This window comes from Lissotriton helveticus, chromosome 2_1 (genome assembly GCF_964261635.1).
Source record: "Lissotriton helveticus chromosome 2_1, aLisHel1.1, whole genome shotgun sequence".
NCBI classification, from domain to species: Eukaryota; Metazoa; Chordata; class Amphibia; order Caudata; family Salamandridae; genus Lissotriton; species Lissotriton helveticus.
The window spans coordinates 1,425,812,269-1,425,828,581 of NC_136059.1; the positions used below are offsets into that span (position 1 = coordinate 1,425,812,269).

The 16,313-nt window shown below is 44.9% G+C and overlaps 1 protein-coding gene across 2 annotated transcripts in view; it reads right to left on the bottom strand.

The window, feature by feature from the left end:
• ERCC3 (ERCC excision repair 3, TFIIH core complex helicase subunit) overlaps positions 1 to 16,313 on the bottom strand; it is a 2,074,468-nt gene that overhangs the window by 288,205 nt on the left and 1,769,950 nt on the right. For both annotated transcript variants that reach the window (XM_078676352.1, XM_078676351.1), the window contains exon 14: positions 2,641 to 2,759. In XM_078676352.1, the coding sequence (XP_078532478.1) occupies positions 2,641 to 2,759 (119 nt within the window). The remainder of the gene's footprint in view (positions 1 to 2,640; positions 2,760 to 16,313) is intronic.

A 16,313-nucleotide genomic window follows, 5' to 3' on the forward strand; every position in this document is an offset into this window, starting at 1 on the left:
TAAACCGAGCAAGCAGGGTCTTCACATATTTGCATGTACCTTCGGAGACAATTGGGCTCGTGCATTCTTCTGGTATACATGGGCAAGTAAGAATGATAGGGGGAAATGTCAAGGAGGGCACACACGGTGGTGTGAACGAGCAGCACGAGCCGCACTCCGCAGGGGGCGGTCTGCAGGTGACAAAACGTAGGACAGCAGTTAACATTGGCAGCCATCAACGGGTTAACAAGCGACTGTTGTAGGCACACCTCGCTATAAACATTTAGATGCCTAGCTACAAGGTAATGAGTTGGGCTTCAGTCGAGAGATGCAGTAAATAAATGCTTCCGAGTCATATCTCGTGTGGTGCATGGTGGGGTTGGGTCTCCTGTTCTAGGTTTTGCAACCAGCAGCCTCATATACTTAAGAGCATTTGGGGGGATTTAGTTCGATGGACAAGTCTGTAGCTGAATCCGTTTCAGTCCATTTTATTGTCTGCAAGAATTCATGTCCGGGCTACCGCTCTCCGCAAATGTGCAATTCTAATGAAATAATAATGCAATATTTTGCAAAACAGAGAACACGTGCTGTATATAGCATTGTGTATAGGAATGGTTTCTCAATAATTTGCCCACCTAGGGTCATATCTGATGAAATGTTATCTATTTTAAACTAAGATTAAACGATTAAAACGTTCATCCGAAAAAATGCTTATTTTTCCTTTTGTTTAAAAATCTGTGTATTTCACTGCCCTCGTTCCACTACTTCGCCTCTAGGGAAAGCCTTAAATGACATAACATGACGTGATTCAGGCAATCAGTGTGTACATTATTTCATTCACACCGAACGTGTTCCTTGAGAGTACATTTACATATAATTCACTTTTCCCAAATTATATGGAGTAGTAAATTTACAGCGTACACTTGGGAATGCGTAGCTGTTCGCTGTAGGCTGACCGTGCTCCCCAAAACTAGTTTTCTGCTTGGATAAGCAGCTGAGCACACCCCAGTGCAATCTTGCCAGCCTGCTCCTTGGAGTGCATATGCCTACATATGCTTCCCAAGTGTCACCTGGTGGTGGTTTCAGGAAAAGCAATCTCGAAAACATGAATTACTTTGATGGCTGGGTTGTCACCGAGTGAAGATGAAACCACGAATAACCTTACTTCTAAATGAAACAACCTAGAACAAAACAAGGAGAGTTTCCAAGAAAGAATACCATTTTAAGTAAATGCATATTATGATAGAATTGTTCAGTGTGTTTATGTCATAAGGAGTACAATTCAGAATGTTATCATTTTTCTGTGACCGGTCACCATCATTTAATCACATTATTAAAGGGCAAGGGCATTATTTATTATTACATAGAATTACATGTACGCAATGTGTATGCATTTACATGTGTGTGTGTGGGGGTATATATATATGTGTGTATATATATATATATGTGTATGCTTGCAATTGTGAAAGTGCGGTTCAAGCTTGTGCGCTTAGAGAGGCTTGAATTTTGGATTCTGACAGTAAATTAAGGAAGAATGTCTTAAAGGTTGTGTGGTAGACTCTAGATGCATCCATCACTTTTTTTTAAAGCTCGTTAAGGCCGGAGGTGCCTAGAGGTACGCACATCCGCCTCAATCCTCAAAAACAAGCATTTACAATGCAACGGTTTCGCCTTTGGAAAAGTTTGAGCTATTGGCATTGTAAATGACAAAATTTTTATTTATGTGTTGGTTTTGAAAACAGATAAATAAATGGCATTGTCATTTACATTGCCAATAGCTCTAACTTTTCCAAAGGCGAAACCGTTGCATTGTAAATGCTTGTTTTTTATTTGTATCTCGCGAGTAAATCTCATTCCCGCATAGCTGTTGTTCACGAAAAGAGTGGAGACTCTGCTTCCAGTCCCCGGTAAGCTATCGCAACTAGCTCATTGGATTCTTCGATCCTCTAACATTGAGCGCGTTACTATGATGTCAGCGAGTCTGCCCGAGCATATTACAGTGGTTGCTCACAAACTTTTTAACCCTGTTTGTGTTATAGTGAACGAATAAGGTTTTGCATGTTATGTCATCCCCCTATGTTTAGATCACGTGATTCACCTAACAATAGATTAAACCACCCATTTACGATTTCACATTTTCTTTGTGTGCACTTTATAATTATGTTGGGAGGTTGTGTACAGACACAGTATTATACATTTGATTGTGTTGACATGTATTACTCAGTGGAGTATCTGATCATGTCCTGTCTCATTTCTTTACAGACCCCTGATGAAGGGTCGTTCGTTGTTGACCCGAAATGCATTGGGTTTTTCTAAAAAACTGTGAACAACCTTGATAATTGCACCATAAGATGAAGATTATGTTTGCAAATAACATTGAATTTGAACTCAATCAAGATCCTGGAATGGATTAAAAATTGTCGAATTGAATAAAATTCAACCTGATGAAGAAACCAGCGTGTTTCATGCTATATTGTGCTCGCATTTTGGTGGGCAGGTGATCCTCCCCACACCACGTTCATATTTTGAAAGGCACGCTCAGACGACGTGTGACAAAAGCAGCGCCAACCTGAACAGTGCTAAGAATTTGATATTACTCAGGAATAAAACGAGTGCACAGGAATAAAACGCATTTCTCATTAAATTACAGGACTGCCTTACCTTAAAGCTATATCCTTGGTCGACCAAAAATCTCTGTCTTTTGGTTGAATATGCCATTTCCTGAGTGTCCTGGGAAACAAGAGAGTAGAAGAAGGCATTGTACTCCTCCGCTACCATTCCTAGGGTAAACAGAAGTAAAAGTGTTAGATGACTAACAGAATGATGCCTGGCCTGGTCCATCACGCAAGTCGTATTACCTTTATTAGATTATGCAATTTCAAGATTACTTTTTGATTTTAGTTAAATCATAGTGCATACTTTGTAGGAGTTGCTATAGCTTTAATAATAATAATAATCCACATTTGTAAAGCGCACAATCACCCGTGAGGGTCTCTAGGCGCTGGGGGCCGTCGGGAAGATTAAGCGAGCTATTGCCCAGAGTCACATGGTCCTGGGCTAACCTGCCGCCGGAGCCGGGGATCGAACCCTGATCCCCAGATTCCAGCGCCAGTCGCCCTGGCCGCGGCGCCACACCTCTCCCACAAGCATATCCCTGCGCATGCCTTCCTGTTTACATTGTACAACAGTGTAAAACAAATGGCTTGCTAAAACTGCAAGTACTGATACACTACGGCTTGCCTATTATAAAACAACTTGGAGAAGATCAATCAGAAAAATACATTTGTACGCATTCCAAACCAACCGGTTATTCACATGCTCAGGCCTAACAAGCACAATAATCACACCTCATTCCTCACTTTATTTTACCAACAATGTCGTAAAAGTATTACCCTCTTTCTCCCGAGTAATAAGAGATTTTCAACTGTCCGAATTACATTTGTAATTAAGAATGAAAAATATCCTAGCTAACGTAACAGAAGTTTTAATTCTATTCAGGACTTGGAGGCGAGGATTATGCTTTACTTTCTTCACTTTAATTCCATAGCAGCCATTTCAATAACATCAACAAAACCACATTTCCTAGAACTCCAGGGAAATTGGAGAAACAAACAACCGATAAGCACATCCATGAAAAGGCATTGTCCAATCAAAACACAGGATCCAGCATATAGCCCCTCTTCAATGTCCTGGTCTTCCTCTTTCGTCACGCGAGTCACACCAGTCGTCTTACTCTACGCGTCCTGTTTGCCAGAATCCCCTCCTGGAACTAAAGAAAAGGATCAGAACTAGCAGCTAATCAGCGATAAAGTGCATGCATTCCCAACAACTGTCATTCCAACAGAGAAAGCTCCTGACCTTGAATCACAAGAACCTAAAACTGTTCTTTAACTGGAATGCAATTCCATAGCAAACAGCCCCAACATTTAAGACACATGTCAAGCGAAGCAGAGAGAACACTTTAGTCTCAATGGGCGGATATTCATGAACCTCTCCACAGGAGGGATAATCCTTGCCTCCGGGTCCTTAATAGAATTTAAACTTTCCATTACATTAGCTAGGAAATATTTCATTCTATGTCAGGACCAGAGGCTTTAGATTATGCTAGTTTTAAGCTTACTTACCACCAAGAGTGCCAAATCAATATTAGGTTTGAAATAGAACCTTTTAAAGGATGAGTCTGAAGACCAATTTGCAGCGTTCATTATGTCCTCCAACCTTGCCCCTGGGGTGAATGCCTTGGAGGCCATCACTCCTCTCGCAGAATGGACTCCAAACTGCCGAAGGTTAATAGGCGCCTCCTGCATGACCCACTGCACCCAATGTGCAATCGTGGGAGATCACACTGCCTTATGCGGTTTCCAGAGGGCAATCAAAAGCTGCCTCTCCCCTGGAGGTCTAAGCTCCAAAGACATCTCTTTATATACTGTTAAGCAGTGCACACAGCTTCGGGGAGTCTGGAAATTCGGGGTACTCTATCACTCTAGTGTGATATTTGGTTCTTCAACGAATGGTGAAAGAAACCCCGAAAGGGGAAAAAGCCTGCCTGTGATATCCAGGGCCCTAACATTTGAAACTCATCTACACGAGATCAGGCAAAGGAGCACGGCCAGTTTGGCACACAATTATTTCCTTGATAAGAACGCTATTAGGTGTAGGGACCTGTTCAGCACCATCTGATGTGGAACATGATCCGGATTGAAAAGAAGCTCTTGAAACTGGGGGAGACTATTGGAAAATCCCAAGAAAATTTCAGTAGAACCGGAAACCAAACTTACGACCTTCAAATCGGAGTGATGAGAACCACCTCCGCCCGTTGCCATCTGAGCTGGCGGTCTTGTGATCATCGCAAATGGCTGATATGCATCGGCTTGCTCCTGAGTCTAATCATGCAGGAAAGCGTCCGTGGCCGCTGCCAAAGGATCCGGTCTCCAGCTGATGAATGGGGCCACCTGATGATCCACTCTTGAATCAAAATCCACCTAAAAAGGACCCCAAAGGTCCTGCACCATGGCTGAAAACTCCGGGTGCAACTTCCAAAGACTGGAATCTCAAAAGTGGCGCGAGTGCCAATCCGTGACCTGATTCTTCCGTCCGGGGAGATAATATGCTGTTACCGAAATCTGGTGATCGAGACAGAACTGCCAAACGTTTGTTGCTAGGTCCGAGACAACCTTCGACCAAGTACCGTGGAGGTGATTTATGTACCGGACCGCCGAAACATTGTCCATCTTGATAAGGAAACAAGATTGGACCCGGTCTCTGGTCTAACAAAGGACAGCGAGGGACCACGCCAATAGCTCCAAACAATTGAAATGCACAGTCTGCTCCTGCGAAGACCAAGACCCTCCTGTGGAAAAATCCCCACACCCGGCGCACCAGCCTGATCTGCTGGCATCTGACTCGATAACCTGGTCTGGGGTAGAGCCAAATATTGCCCGGCCATTCCATGCCTCCATATGAGTGAGCCACCAGCGAATCTCTTCCCGTGCTTCGTCGGACAGGGACACTGGATGGGAGTAAAGAAGCCCTCTCCACAAGTGTCCCGCTTTCAGGTGCTGCAGGGCCCAATAATGCATTGGGCCTGGAAAAATGGCTTGAATGGAGGGAGACAGGAGTCCCACCACGCAGGCAATCTAAGGAGCACTCTCTCTTTGACCAACGTCCGGTAGAGCTTGTGATGGATCTTGGACATCTTCCGCAAAGGAAGGCTGAGAGTTGCCTTGGTAGAGTCTAATACGAAACCCAAGAACGTGACTATTGAGCTGGAACCAACAACGACTTCTTGGTGTTTATGCCGAACCACAGCCTCTCTAACAGGCTGACCACCTGTTGCAACTGCTCGCGCAACCATCGGGGAACCTGTGCCAAAAGAAGCATGTCATTGAGGTAAACAACGAGGCGTGTCCCCCGTGCCCAAATGTGCTCCACGACTGGTCTGAGCACCTTCGTAAAGCACCAAGGAGTGGAGGAAAGCCCGAAAGGCAGAGTGGTAAACTGGTACATGCGCTGGCATCAAAGGAACTGCAGGAATTTCCTGTGCTGCAGAAAAATAGGGATTGCTAGGTATGCATCTTTTAAGTCCAGGCAGAGAATCTGATCTACTGGGCGTAATACGTCCCTTAATAGTTGGATTCCCTCCATTTTGAAATGGTGGTAAACCAACCACTCGTTGAACTTGTGCAGATTTAGCACGGGACGCTGCCACCCCATCCTCCTTGTCTACCAAAAACATGTTGCTTATGAAGCCTTGCGATGCGGCGATGTGAGGCAAATAGTCCCTTTGTTGAAGAGGGAGGAGACCTCTGAATCGATCTGTCCTGCCTCTAGATGTGAAAACTGGATAAGCCTGGGACTGCTCTCCTGACTTGGAGTGCTGCAGAATTCGATACAAAAACCTTGGACTGTTTGTTCCACCCAAGCACTGCTCGTGATGGTTTCCTGAACATGCACAAACCTGGCCTAACGGTCGCCAACTTGCACAAGGGAAGAGGTGGAAACACTTGCAGGCGTTAGAGGTGTTATTGCCTCCTCTGAAGCCACAACCTCTTTCTTGGTCGTTGTCCACGGGAGGCGTAGAAGTTGTGATAGCGGGCCTGATCTTGATACTGCCCACACTTGGAGCCGTGCCCTCTATAGTTTTGGAAGGCCTGGCCTGTAAAGCGGCCCCTACCTCGACCGGTCCCAGGGAAAACCCGGGAGGAGAAAACCTGCTTGATAAAGGACTGGGCCTTATCTAGGGACGTGAAAGTATTCACAGATTTCCAGAGTTCTTTGATGAAAGGCTCACCAAACAATCCCCCCCCCCCCCCCCGGGCCACTGCCCAAGCTTCGGTCTTCCAACTTCAGGTCCACCTTAATAAGGAAGGAGCGCCACCGCTCCATAGGGAGTGCACAGTTGGCTTTACCAAGGAATACCACTGTGTGCTGTGCCCAACCAGAAAGAGCCTCTGGAGATATCAGGGCTCCCGAGGTCTTGGCATCCTCGGCCACATCCAGGATCATAGTGAGTGGACCCAGGTCGTCCAAAGCTTATCCTGGAACACCCTACAGGACCTGTCTATCCCCTGCTTGGGGTCTTTAATAAACTTGGCCAAAAACGTGGCCCTTCCGGGGTCTAATTCAAGGGTCTCGACAACTTTACCCTCAAGGGAGGGTCGAGGGCACTCCGTCCGGAGGCGGCTAAGAGCCTCTTTCCCCATGGGAGTACAAATCCTACTGTCGACATAGCTCGCCACCTTCGCCAAAGGCGCCCATTCGGATGACTGAGTTTGTACAATAAGCTCCGGATCCAACATGTCCAAGCTGTCTCCCACCTCTTGAGGGTCAGGAGGAACAAGGGGTTGCCGCCAGGCGGCATGGCCTGGATGGGCCGGTCTCATCTGTATCCCCTTGGGCATCATCTCCAGCCCTTTGTGTCGGGCCCGAGGGCAGAGGCAGAGTGGGAGGAGGGGCGGGATGTGTGGGAACTGTTAAGGACTGGTTTTGGACTTCCCGCAAATGCGCAAAAGCGTCCTGGGCCGATGGGAACACAGCAGGTAGGAGCTAAGTTAGGGTGACCAACCGTCCGTAAATTTCACAGACTGTCCGTAATTTGGGCCTCTTGTCCGTTGTGGATTCTTTCAGCCGGATGCCTTTTGTCCGTAATTTCAGGTATTTGAGCGAGCTTCCCCAAGCAGTCAGAGTTCTGTAGCTCTCACTGCAGGGGCCAGGTCGGCTCCTGCTGTGATCAATGGCCTGCAACAGCCCCTCCCCGACCTGGCACAGGCTGCTATCAGGCCCATTATCATTCTGTATGTCAGCCTAATGATCACATACAGAATTATTATGGGCCTTAATGGTTAGAGTGGCCGACCTTGAAGCTGGTGAACCAGGTTTGATTTTGGCGGGAAGCTTAAACAGTATGTGATTCAGGGCAAATCACTTAATCTCCCTGTGCCTAAAAATGACTGTGTCCGTCTGTAATGCAACTGGTGCTCATGGAAAGCACTCTAATATCTTCTGGTCAAGTTCACTCTAAATAAAACTGAGGGGGGTACAAAGGCAGTGTTAATGTATCAATGTTTTATTCACTTGGTAGGTCTAATTTTTTACATACACTAATCAAAAAATGACCCAGTCCTCAAGGCAACGCAGAGGTAAGTCCTGCTATAAACAGTTCTAGATCGTCCAAAGCGCTCTCTAGTTATATCCCTATTCGTAGAGATTATACCACCGTTTCAGGCTGTTGCCAACGTTAAAAATTAAGCCCATCTCTGATAAACAGAAAACCTTTCAACACAATACAGACATTCACTCAAAGGGACAACATTAAGAAAAAGGTGTGAATAGCTAGATGACACCTCACGGGCGCACCACCAATGGGGCCCCTGGTTGGTACTCACCAGGTTAGCCCTGTTCTCATCATCGGTGTCAAATAGCTTAACGCAAAACGTGTCCTAAACCCAAAGTAAGGAACATAACAGTGAATGGTGCAGTGTACAAACAACATATATGTGACACAAGACTAACCGCATTCAACATATAACATACACTAAACTGCGCAGCAAGATATTACTCATACTTTATTGATATCTTTTTGTTGCATTGCAGTTCAACATGTAATATAAAAGGGTGAAGTATGAATACTACCTATCGCCTCATACTCAACCCGCAGCCGACATGTTTCATTGCCTTAGGTATAATATCAGGCAATTTCTTCAGGGCCAACGTATATTTACGATGTCACTGCCAGCGGTACTGTGCTTTTAGATGCTGGAAATCAAGAACATAAGACACACATATGTATATATGTGGGCATCTGCCTGTAGCAATACTGCATATTTGATATCTGCTTTGCACCCTGTTGTGGACAAAAATTGCTTTTTACCTAGATAAGACAGTTGCTTTCATACCGTTACCGCTCTGGCTCTGTGCAAAAACTCTGACCCCCTTCCGCTCGGTAAGTAGGGTCCCGCCTCCCTTCCTGAGGTGCCTGGATAAATGACACAGGAAAACGCCATACGGGCAGAAATTAACATCAGCATATCTACTCTCACCATATCTTCATCGTCCGGTTCCGCGTATGCATGCTTACTCGCGGAGGTCCAGCAAACGGCGTTTCCTCAACACCGGAGCGTCATGGGTTGTGCTCGTAGTGTATTTATCCGTGTTTCTGTATAGCTAGACTCTGATTGGCCCAACACCTCACGTGAGCAACAGGTCGATGATTGGGCCATGTAACCACGTGACCGCTTACTCGTTTACACTGTCTATTTTGTTGTATTCAGCCTGTCTTATAAACCTACACTCGTCCGAGTGGGGTATAAACAAGGTGGAATTAATATGTATAAAGATTTGAATTCACACATATGACTTTACACCGATCGAAGGGGCGGCCGCCATCTTGGAACAGTCTCTCTCAATGACTTATCCCTTTCCAATATTATAATAACATATCGGCCATCTTGGAATATCCAAAACTTGGTTTCCAATGAAGGCACCATCTTCCTATCAGTTGCTTGTTACCTTCTCCAATTCCCATTAAGATCATATTACTAATGGTGTGGTGTTGGGGTATTATCATGGCATTGCCTATAAGGTAGAGACATATTACAATGTGTATAGGTAAGGTCACCCATGTTAGATAGATAAGTGAGACTTGGCTATTTTAGATGTTTCTTGTTCTTGTTACCCATTAGACCAATGTAAAACCGATACTCAGACAATTCCTATTTTTACAGTGTGTTCTAGAATTATTGAGCCAAGGGACAACTAGATCATCGTAGTTTATTCCACTCTAATAACTCATTAAGTCCCTGTTGTTCACTAGATTCTTGGAAAATCCAGCGCGCTTCTTTAGTTGCCAGTCGTTTCTCCATGGATTGTGCATCCCCCATGACTCTCTCCAGTACAACCCATGTGAAGGTGTGCTTATTACGATGACAATGTTGCACTAGTTTTGTCGTTAGCTTGCCCTGTCGTATCGTGCTTAAATGCTCTTGGATGCGCAGCTTGATTTTGCGCGACGTCAGCCCGATGTATTCAAGGCCGCATTCACAGTTCAGCCTGTAGACTACATTCGTAGTGTTGCAATTGCTAAATTGATTTAGCGTCCAGGTTTTTCCGGATTTTAGTTGGATGGTGGTGCATTTATTGGTGATCTGGCACACAGAACAGTTGCCACACGGGTAGTGGCCATTAGGTACAGTCGAGGTTTCTGGTTGTTTCTTCTCTATCATCCTAGTATGGACGAGTTTGTCTTTTAAATTAGAGGCCCTTCGAAACGCGAAACGAGGGGGTGGCATCTTATGGTCCTGTGTGTTAAGAAGGGACCAATGCTTCCTGATGGCCTGTCTGATTTTTGTGGCTAGTGGGTCGTAGGTCATGACCACTGGTATGCATTCGGATTTTTCTTTTTTGTTAGACTCTAGGAGTGCTGTCCTCGGAGTATTGAGCGCTCTCTTGTTGGCTTGACGGATTATTTTACGTGGGTAATCCCGAGCTTGTAGCCTGTTGCTCAAGTCAATAGCTTGTTCTCTGTAGGTCTCCGTTTTTGAGCAGTTCCTCCTATACCTCATAAATTGACCCACCGGGAGGTTATCCCTGAGGGCCCGAGGATGGTAAGATTGGTACGTGAGGAGAGAATTTCTATCTGTTGGTTTTTGGTGAACCCTGGTCTCAAATTTACCATCTGCTGCCTCAATGTCCAAGTCCAGGTACACTGCCTTCGTACGGTGGTAGTTCCAAGTAAAGCGTAGACTCCTGTCTTGCGTGTTCAGCCAATTGAGAAATTGGAGGAGACAGTCTTCCTCTCCCGACCAGACAAGGAGCACGTCATCGATATACCGCCTCCACAGGCGTAGATGTTCCCTGAAAGGGTTTTGGTCGGTATCGATGACGTGCTCCTCGAATTGCCCCACATAAATACAAGCCACACTCGGTGCCATTGTAGCCCCCATCGACGTTCCCGTCACTTGGAGGAAAAGCTCGTTTTTGTAGCCCAAAAATTTTTTTGTTAAGGCTAACTCTACGCATTGTAAGATAAAACTCTGTGGAGCATCGTAGAACCACTCTTGTTTGCTGATTGCTTTAGCAGTTGCTAGTAAGGCCGCTTCCTGGGGGATACACGAGTACAGAGACTCGATGTCTATAGTCACAATATACTCTGTGGCGGGGTTATAGGTCATTGAATCTAGGACATTTAAAATATCGGCTGTGTCCTTGACATAGGATCGTTGGGTTACTACCGATTCGCGTAGGTAGTAGTCCGCGAATTGGGACAGGGGTTCCAGGATAGACTGGATACCAGCCACAATAGGCCTGCCAGGCGGAGGCCTGGCAGGCTTGTGTATTTTTGGGAGGACATAGAAGGCAGGAGTCCTAGGGTTTGTGTTAACAAGGAACTCCGCCTCCTTCGTACTTATCCATTTCCTTTCCTTCGCGTTGGCAACGAGATCCCTAATCATCTCTCTTAATTCAGGAGTAGGATCTCTAACAAGGGGTTGGTAGTTAGTTCTAACATTTAAAAGTCTTCGGACTTCTGCCTCGTAGTCAGATGTATTTAAAATCACGATGGCACCACCCTTGTCGGCATTCTTGATTGTTATTTTGTCGTTGTTCTGCAAAGTTTTAATGGAATCCCAATTTTCTTTCGTCATATTCCTGAAGCCTATCGACTGGTTCTTATTCTCAATGCCTTTGATTTCCTCTAGGACTTTTGCTTCGAATACCGCGGTTTCTGGGCCAAGCGTAGCAATTGGCGGGCAAAAAGAGGAGGGTTTTCTTAAGTTGGAATTGAAACCCTTGCTTACTTCTGTAGGTTGTTTAAAAAAGAATTTTTTAAGTTTGATGCGACGCATTGTTTCGTGAAACTCCATCCGACATTTGAAGGCATCATGGTTCGGTGTCGGCACGAAGCCTAATCCTTTGTTTAGTACTTCTTCTTCTCCACTCGTCAAATTGTGGTCCGAAAGATTTACGACAATACTCAGCCTAGCGGTTTCTTGCCCCGGCTCCGGGTCATCCTCGGTGAGGAGGTTTGCCATTGCTGTTGTTGGGGGGGTCGATTTCCCCGTCCTCTTCCTCTTCCCTGTTGTTGTTGGAAACCGGGGCCTTTGTTGGAAGCTTGGCCCTGTTCTAAAAAATTCCTCAATAGCGTGTTCAGATCTGTATTTGTTGGTGCAGATTGATTAAATCTCACTCTGCTGGTACTTGGGGCCGGTTCAGGTTCCTCCTCGCTAGATGTATTCGCGAAAGACCAATTAGTGGGAGTTCTTTTTTGTTGAAATCTATTCCCCTTGCCACTTCTGCTGCCACCAACTTGTGGTTGTTGTTCTTGGGCAGACTGGTAGTAGGAGTCGTTGGTATATGGGAAAGCCCACTCGTGTGTGTAGCGTTGCAGGTTACGTTGTAAACCTCTGATCTTTTGTGTTACCATGTACTGTTTGTATTCTTCTAGATCTATTTTGATCTTTTCCAGTTGTTCCTTGGCATCAACAAAACTACTATCACGGTTTATTGCTTCCTCTAGTTCAGTGATTTCTTTTAGAACTTCTTCACTGAGACGTTGGGCTGTACTGATTATGAGGATCAACCAGTCTCTTGTACATTTATTGGCGATAAAGCTCCAATCGTTACGGAATTGCTTATCGTCCAAAAAGATACGCGGTTCAATTCGAACAATCAGGCTGGCAGGGGAAGCGCCTGCTTGATAATACTCTGACATAAGAGCTCCATGTAGAGCAATCCTTATGTGTTTCTTTTTTAAGGCACTTAATTTTTCCCACTCTTCCCTTACTTTATTTGACCCGGCCAGGGGACTATCACTAAACAAAGAAGGGCCCGCTAAAATTGCCGCTATTTGTGCCTCAGTAAATGCTAAGCAATTTTTCTCCATCACAGAGACTAGGTGCAATGCAGAAGGAAGGCAGTGTTAATGAAAAAACAGCACAGGTTTAGTAATTAAAATCAGAGCAGACACATGGGGCTAGTCATAAAGACTCTCACGGCTAAGATGCCGTACTCACTATATTCAACTACTAGGAGTCAAGAGGGGTAAGGAAGACTGGATCGCCCTCCACTCAATCAGACACTAATCAAAAAATGACCCAGTCCTCAAGGCAACGCAGAGGTAAGTCCTGCTATAAACAGTTCTAGATCGTCCAAAGCGCTCTCTAGTTATATCCCTATTCGTAGAGATTATACCACCGTTTCAGGCTGTTGCCAACGTTAAAAATTAAGCCCATCTCTGATAAACAGAAAACCTTTCAACACAATACAGACATTCACTCAAAGGGACAACATTAAGAAAAAGGTGTGAATAGCTAGATGACACCTCACGGGCGCACCACCAATGGGGCCCCTGGTTGGTACTCACCAGGTTAGCCCTGTTCTCATCATCGGTGTCAAATAGCTTAACGCAAAACGTGTCCTAAACCCAAAGTAAGGAACATAACAGTGAATGGTGCAGTGTACAAACAACATATATGTGACACAAGACTAACCGCATTCAACATATAACATACACTAAACTGCGCAGCAAGATATTACTCATACTTTATTGATATCTTTTTGTTGCATTGCAGTTCAACATGTAATATAAAAGGGTGAAGTATGAATACTACCTATCGCCTCATACTCAACCCGCAGCCGACATGTTTCATTGCCTTAGGTATAATATCAGGCAATTTCTTCAGGGCCAACGTATATTTACGATGTCACTGCCAGCGGTACTGTGCTTTTAGATGCTGGAAATCAAGAACATAAGACACACATATGTATATATGTGGGCATCTGCCTGTAGCAATACTGCATATTTGATATCTGCTTTGCACCCTGTTGTGGACAAAAATTGCTTTTTACCTAGATAAGACAGTTGCTTTCATACCGTTACCGCTCTGGCTCTGTGCAAAAACTCTGACCCCCTTCCGCTCGGTAAGTAGGGTCCCGCCTCCCTTCCTGAGGTGCCTGGATAAATGACACAGGAAAACGCCATACGGGCAGAAATTAACATCAGCATATCTACTCTCACCATATCTTCATCGTCCGGTTCCGCGTATGCATGCTTACTCGCGGAGGTCCAGCAAACGGCGTTTCCTCAACACCGGAGCGTCATGGGTTGTGCTCGTAGTGTATTTATCCGTGTTTCTGTATAGCTAGACTCTGATTGGCCCAACACCTCACGTGAGCAACAGGTCGATGATTGGGCCATGTAACCACGTGACCGCTTACTCGTTTACACTGTCTATTTTGTTGTATTCAGCCTGTCTTATAAACCTACACTCGTCCGAGTGGGGTATAAACAAGGTGGAATTAATATGTATAAAGATTTGAATTCACACATATGACTTTACACCGATCGAAGGGGCGGCCGCCATCTTGGAACAGTCTCTCTCAATGACTTATCCCTTTCCAATATTATAATAACATATCGGCCATCTTGGAATATCCAAAACTTGGTTTCCAATGAAGGCACCATCTTCCTATCAGTTGCTTGTTACCTTCTCCAATTCCCATTAAGATCATATTACTAATGGTGTGGTGTTGGGGTATTATCATGGCATTGCCTATAAGGTAGAGACATATTACAATGTGTATAGGTAAGGTCACCCATGTTAGATAGATAAGTGAGACTTGGCTATTTTAGATGTTTCTTGTTCTTGTTACCCATTAGACCAATGTAAAACCGATACTCAGACAATTCCTATTTTTACAGTGTGTTCTAGAATTATTGAGCCAAGGGACAACTAGATCATCGTAGTTTATTCCACTCTAATAACTCATTAAGTCCCTGTTGTTCACTAGATTCTTGGAAAATCCAGCGCGCTTCTTTAGTTGCCAGTCGTTTCTCCATGGATTGTGCATCCCCCATGACTCTCTCCAGTACAACCCATGTGAAGGTGTGCTTATTACGATGACAATGTTGCACTAGTTTTGTCGTTAGCTTGCCCTGTCGTATCGTGCTTAAATGCTCTTGGATGCGCAGCTTGATTTTGCGCGACGTCAGCCCGATGTATTCAAGGCCGCATTCACAGTTCAGCCTGTAGACTACATTCGTAGTGTTGCAATTGCTAAATTGATTTAGCGTCCAGGTTTTTCCGGATTTTAGTTGGATGGTGGTGCATTTATTGGTGATCTGGCACACAGAACAGTTGCCACACGGGTAGTGGCCATTAGGTACAGTCGAGGTTTCTGGTTGTTTCTTCTCTATCATCCTAGTATGGACGAGTTTGTCTTTTAAATTAGAGGCCCTTCGAAACGCGAAACGAGGGGGTGGCATCTTATGGTCCTGTGTGTTAAGAAGGGACCAATGCTTCCTGATGGCCTGTCTGATTTTTGTGGCTAGTGGGTCGTAGGTCATGACCACTGGTATGCATTCGGATTTTTCTTTTTTGTTAGACTCTAGGAGTGCTGTCCTCGGAGTATTGAGCGCTCTCTTGTTGGCTTGACGGATTATTTTACGTGGGTAATCCCGAGCTTGTAGCCTGTTGCTCAAGTCAATAGCTTGTTCTCTGTAGGTCTCCGTTTTTGAGCAGTTCCTCCTATACCTCATAAATTGACCCACCGGGAGGTTATCCCTGAGGGCCCAAGCTACAGGCAGATGCCCACATATATAAATATGTGTGTCTTATGTTCTTGATTTCCAGCATCTAAAAGCACAGTACCGCTGGCAGTGACATCGTAAATATACGTTGGCCCTGAAGAAATTGCCTGATATTATACCTAAGGCAATGAAACATGTCGGCTGCGGGTTGAGTATGAGGCGATAGGTAGTATTCATACTTCACCCTTTTATATTACATGTTGAACTGCAATGCAACAAAAAGATATCAATAAAGTATGAGTAATATCTTGCTGCGCAGTTTAGTGTATGTTATATGTTGAATGCGGTTAGTCTTGTGTCACATATATGTTGTTTGTACACTGCACCATTCACTGTTATGTTCCTTACTTTGGGTTTAGGACACGTTTTGCGTTAAGCTATTTGACACCGATGATGAGAACAGGGCTAACCTGGTGAGTACCAACCAGGGGCCCCATTGGTGGTGCGCCCGTGAGGTGTCATCTAGCTATTCACACCTTTTTCTTAATGTTGTCCCTTTGAGTGAATGTCTGTATTGTGTTGAAAGGTTTTCTGTTTATCAGAGATGGGCTTAATTTTTAACGTTGGCAACAGCCTGAAACGGTGGTATAATCTCTACGAATAGGGATATAACTAGAGAGCGCTTTGGACGATCTAGAACTGTTTATAGCAGGACTTACCTCTGCGTTGCCTTGAGGACTGGGTCATTTTTTGATTAGTGTCTGATTGAGTGGAGGGCGATCCAGTCTTCCTTACCCCTCTTGACTCCTAG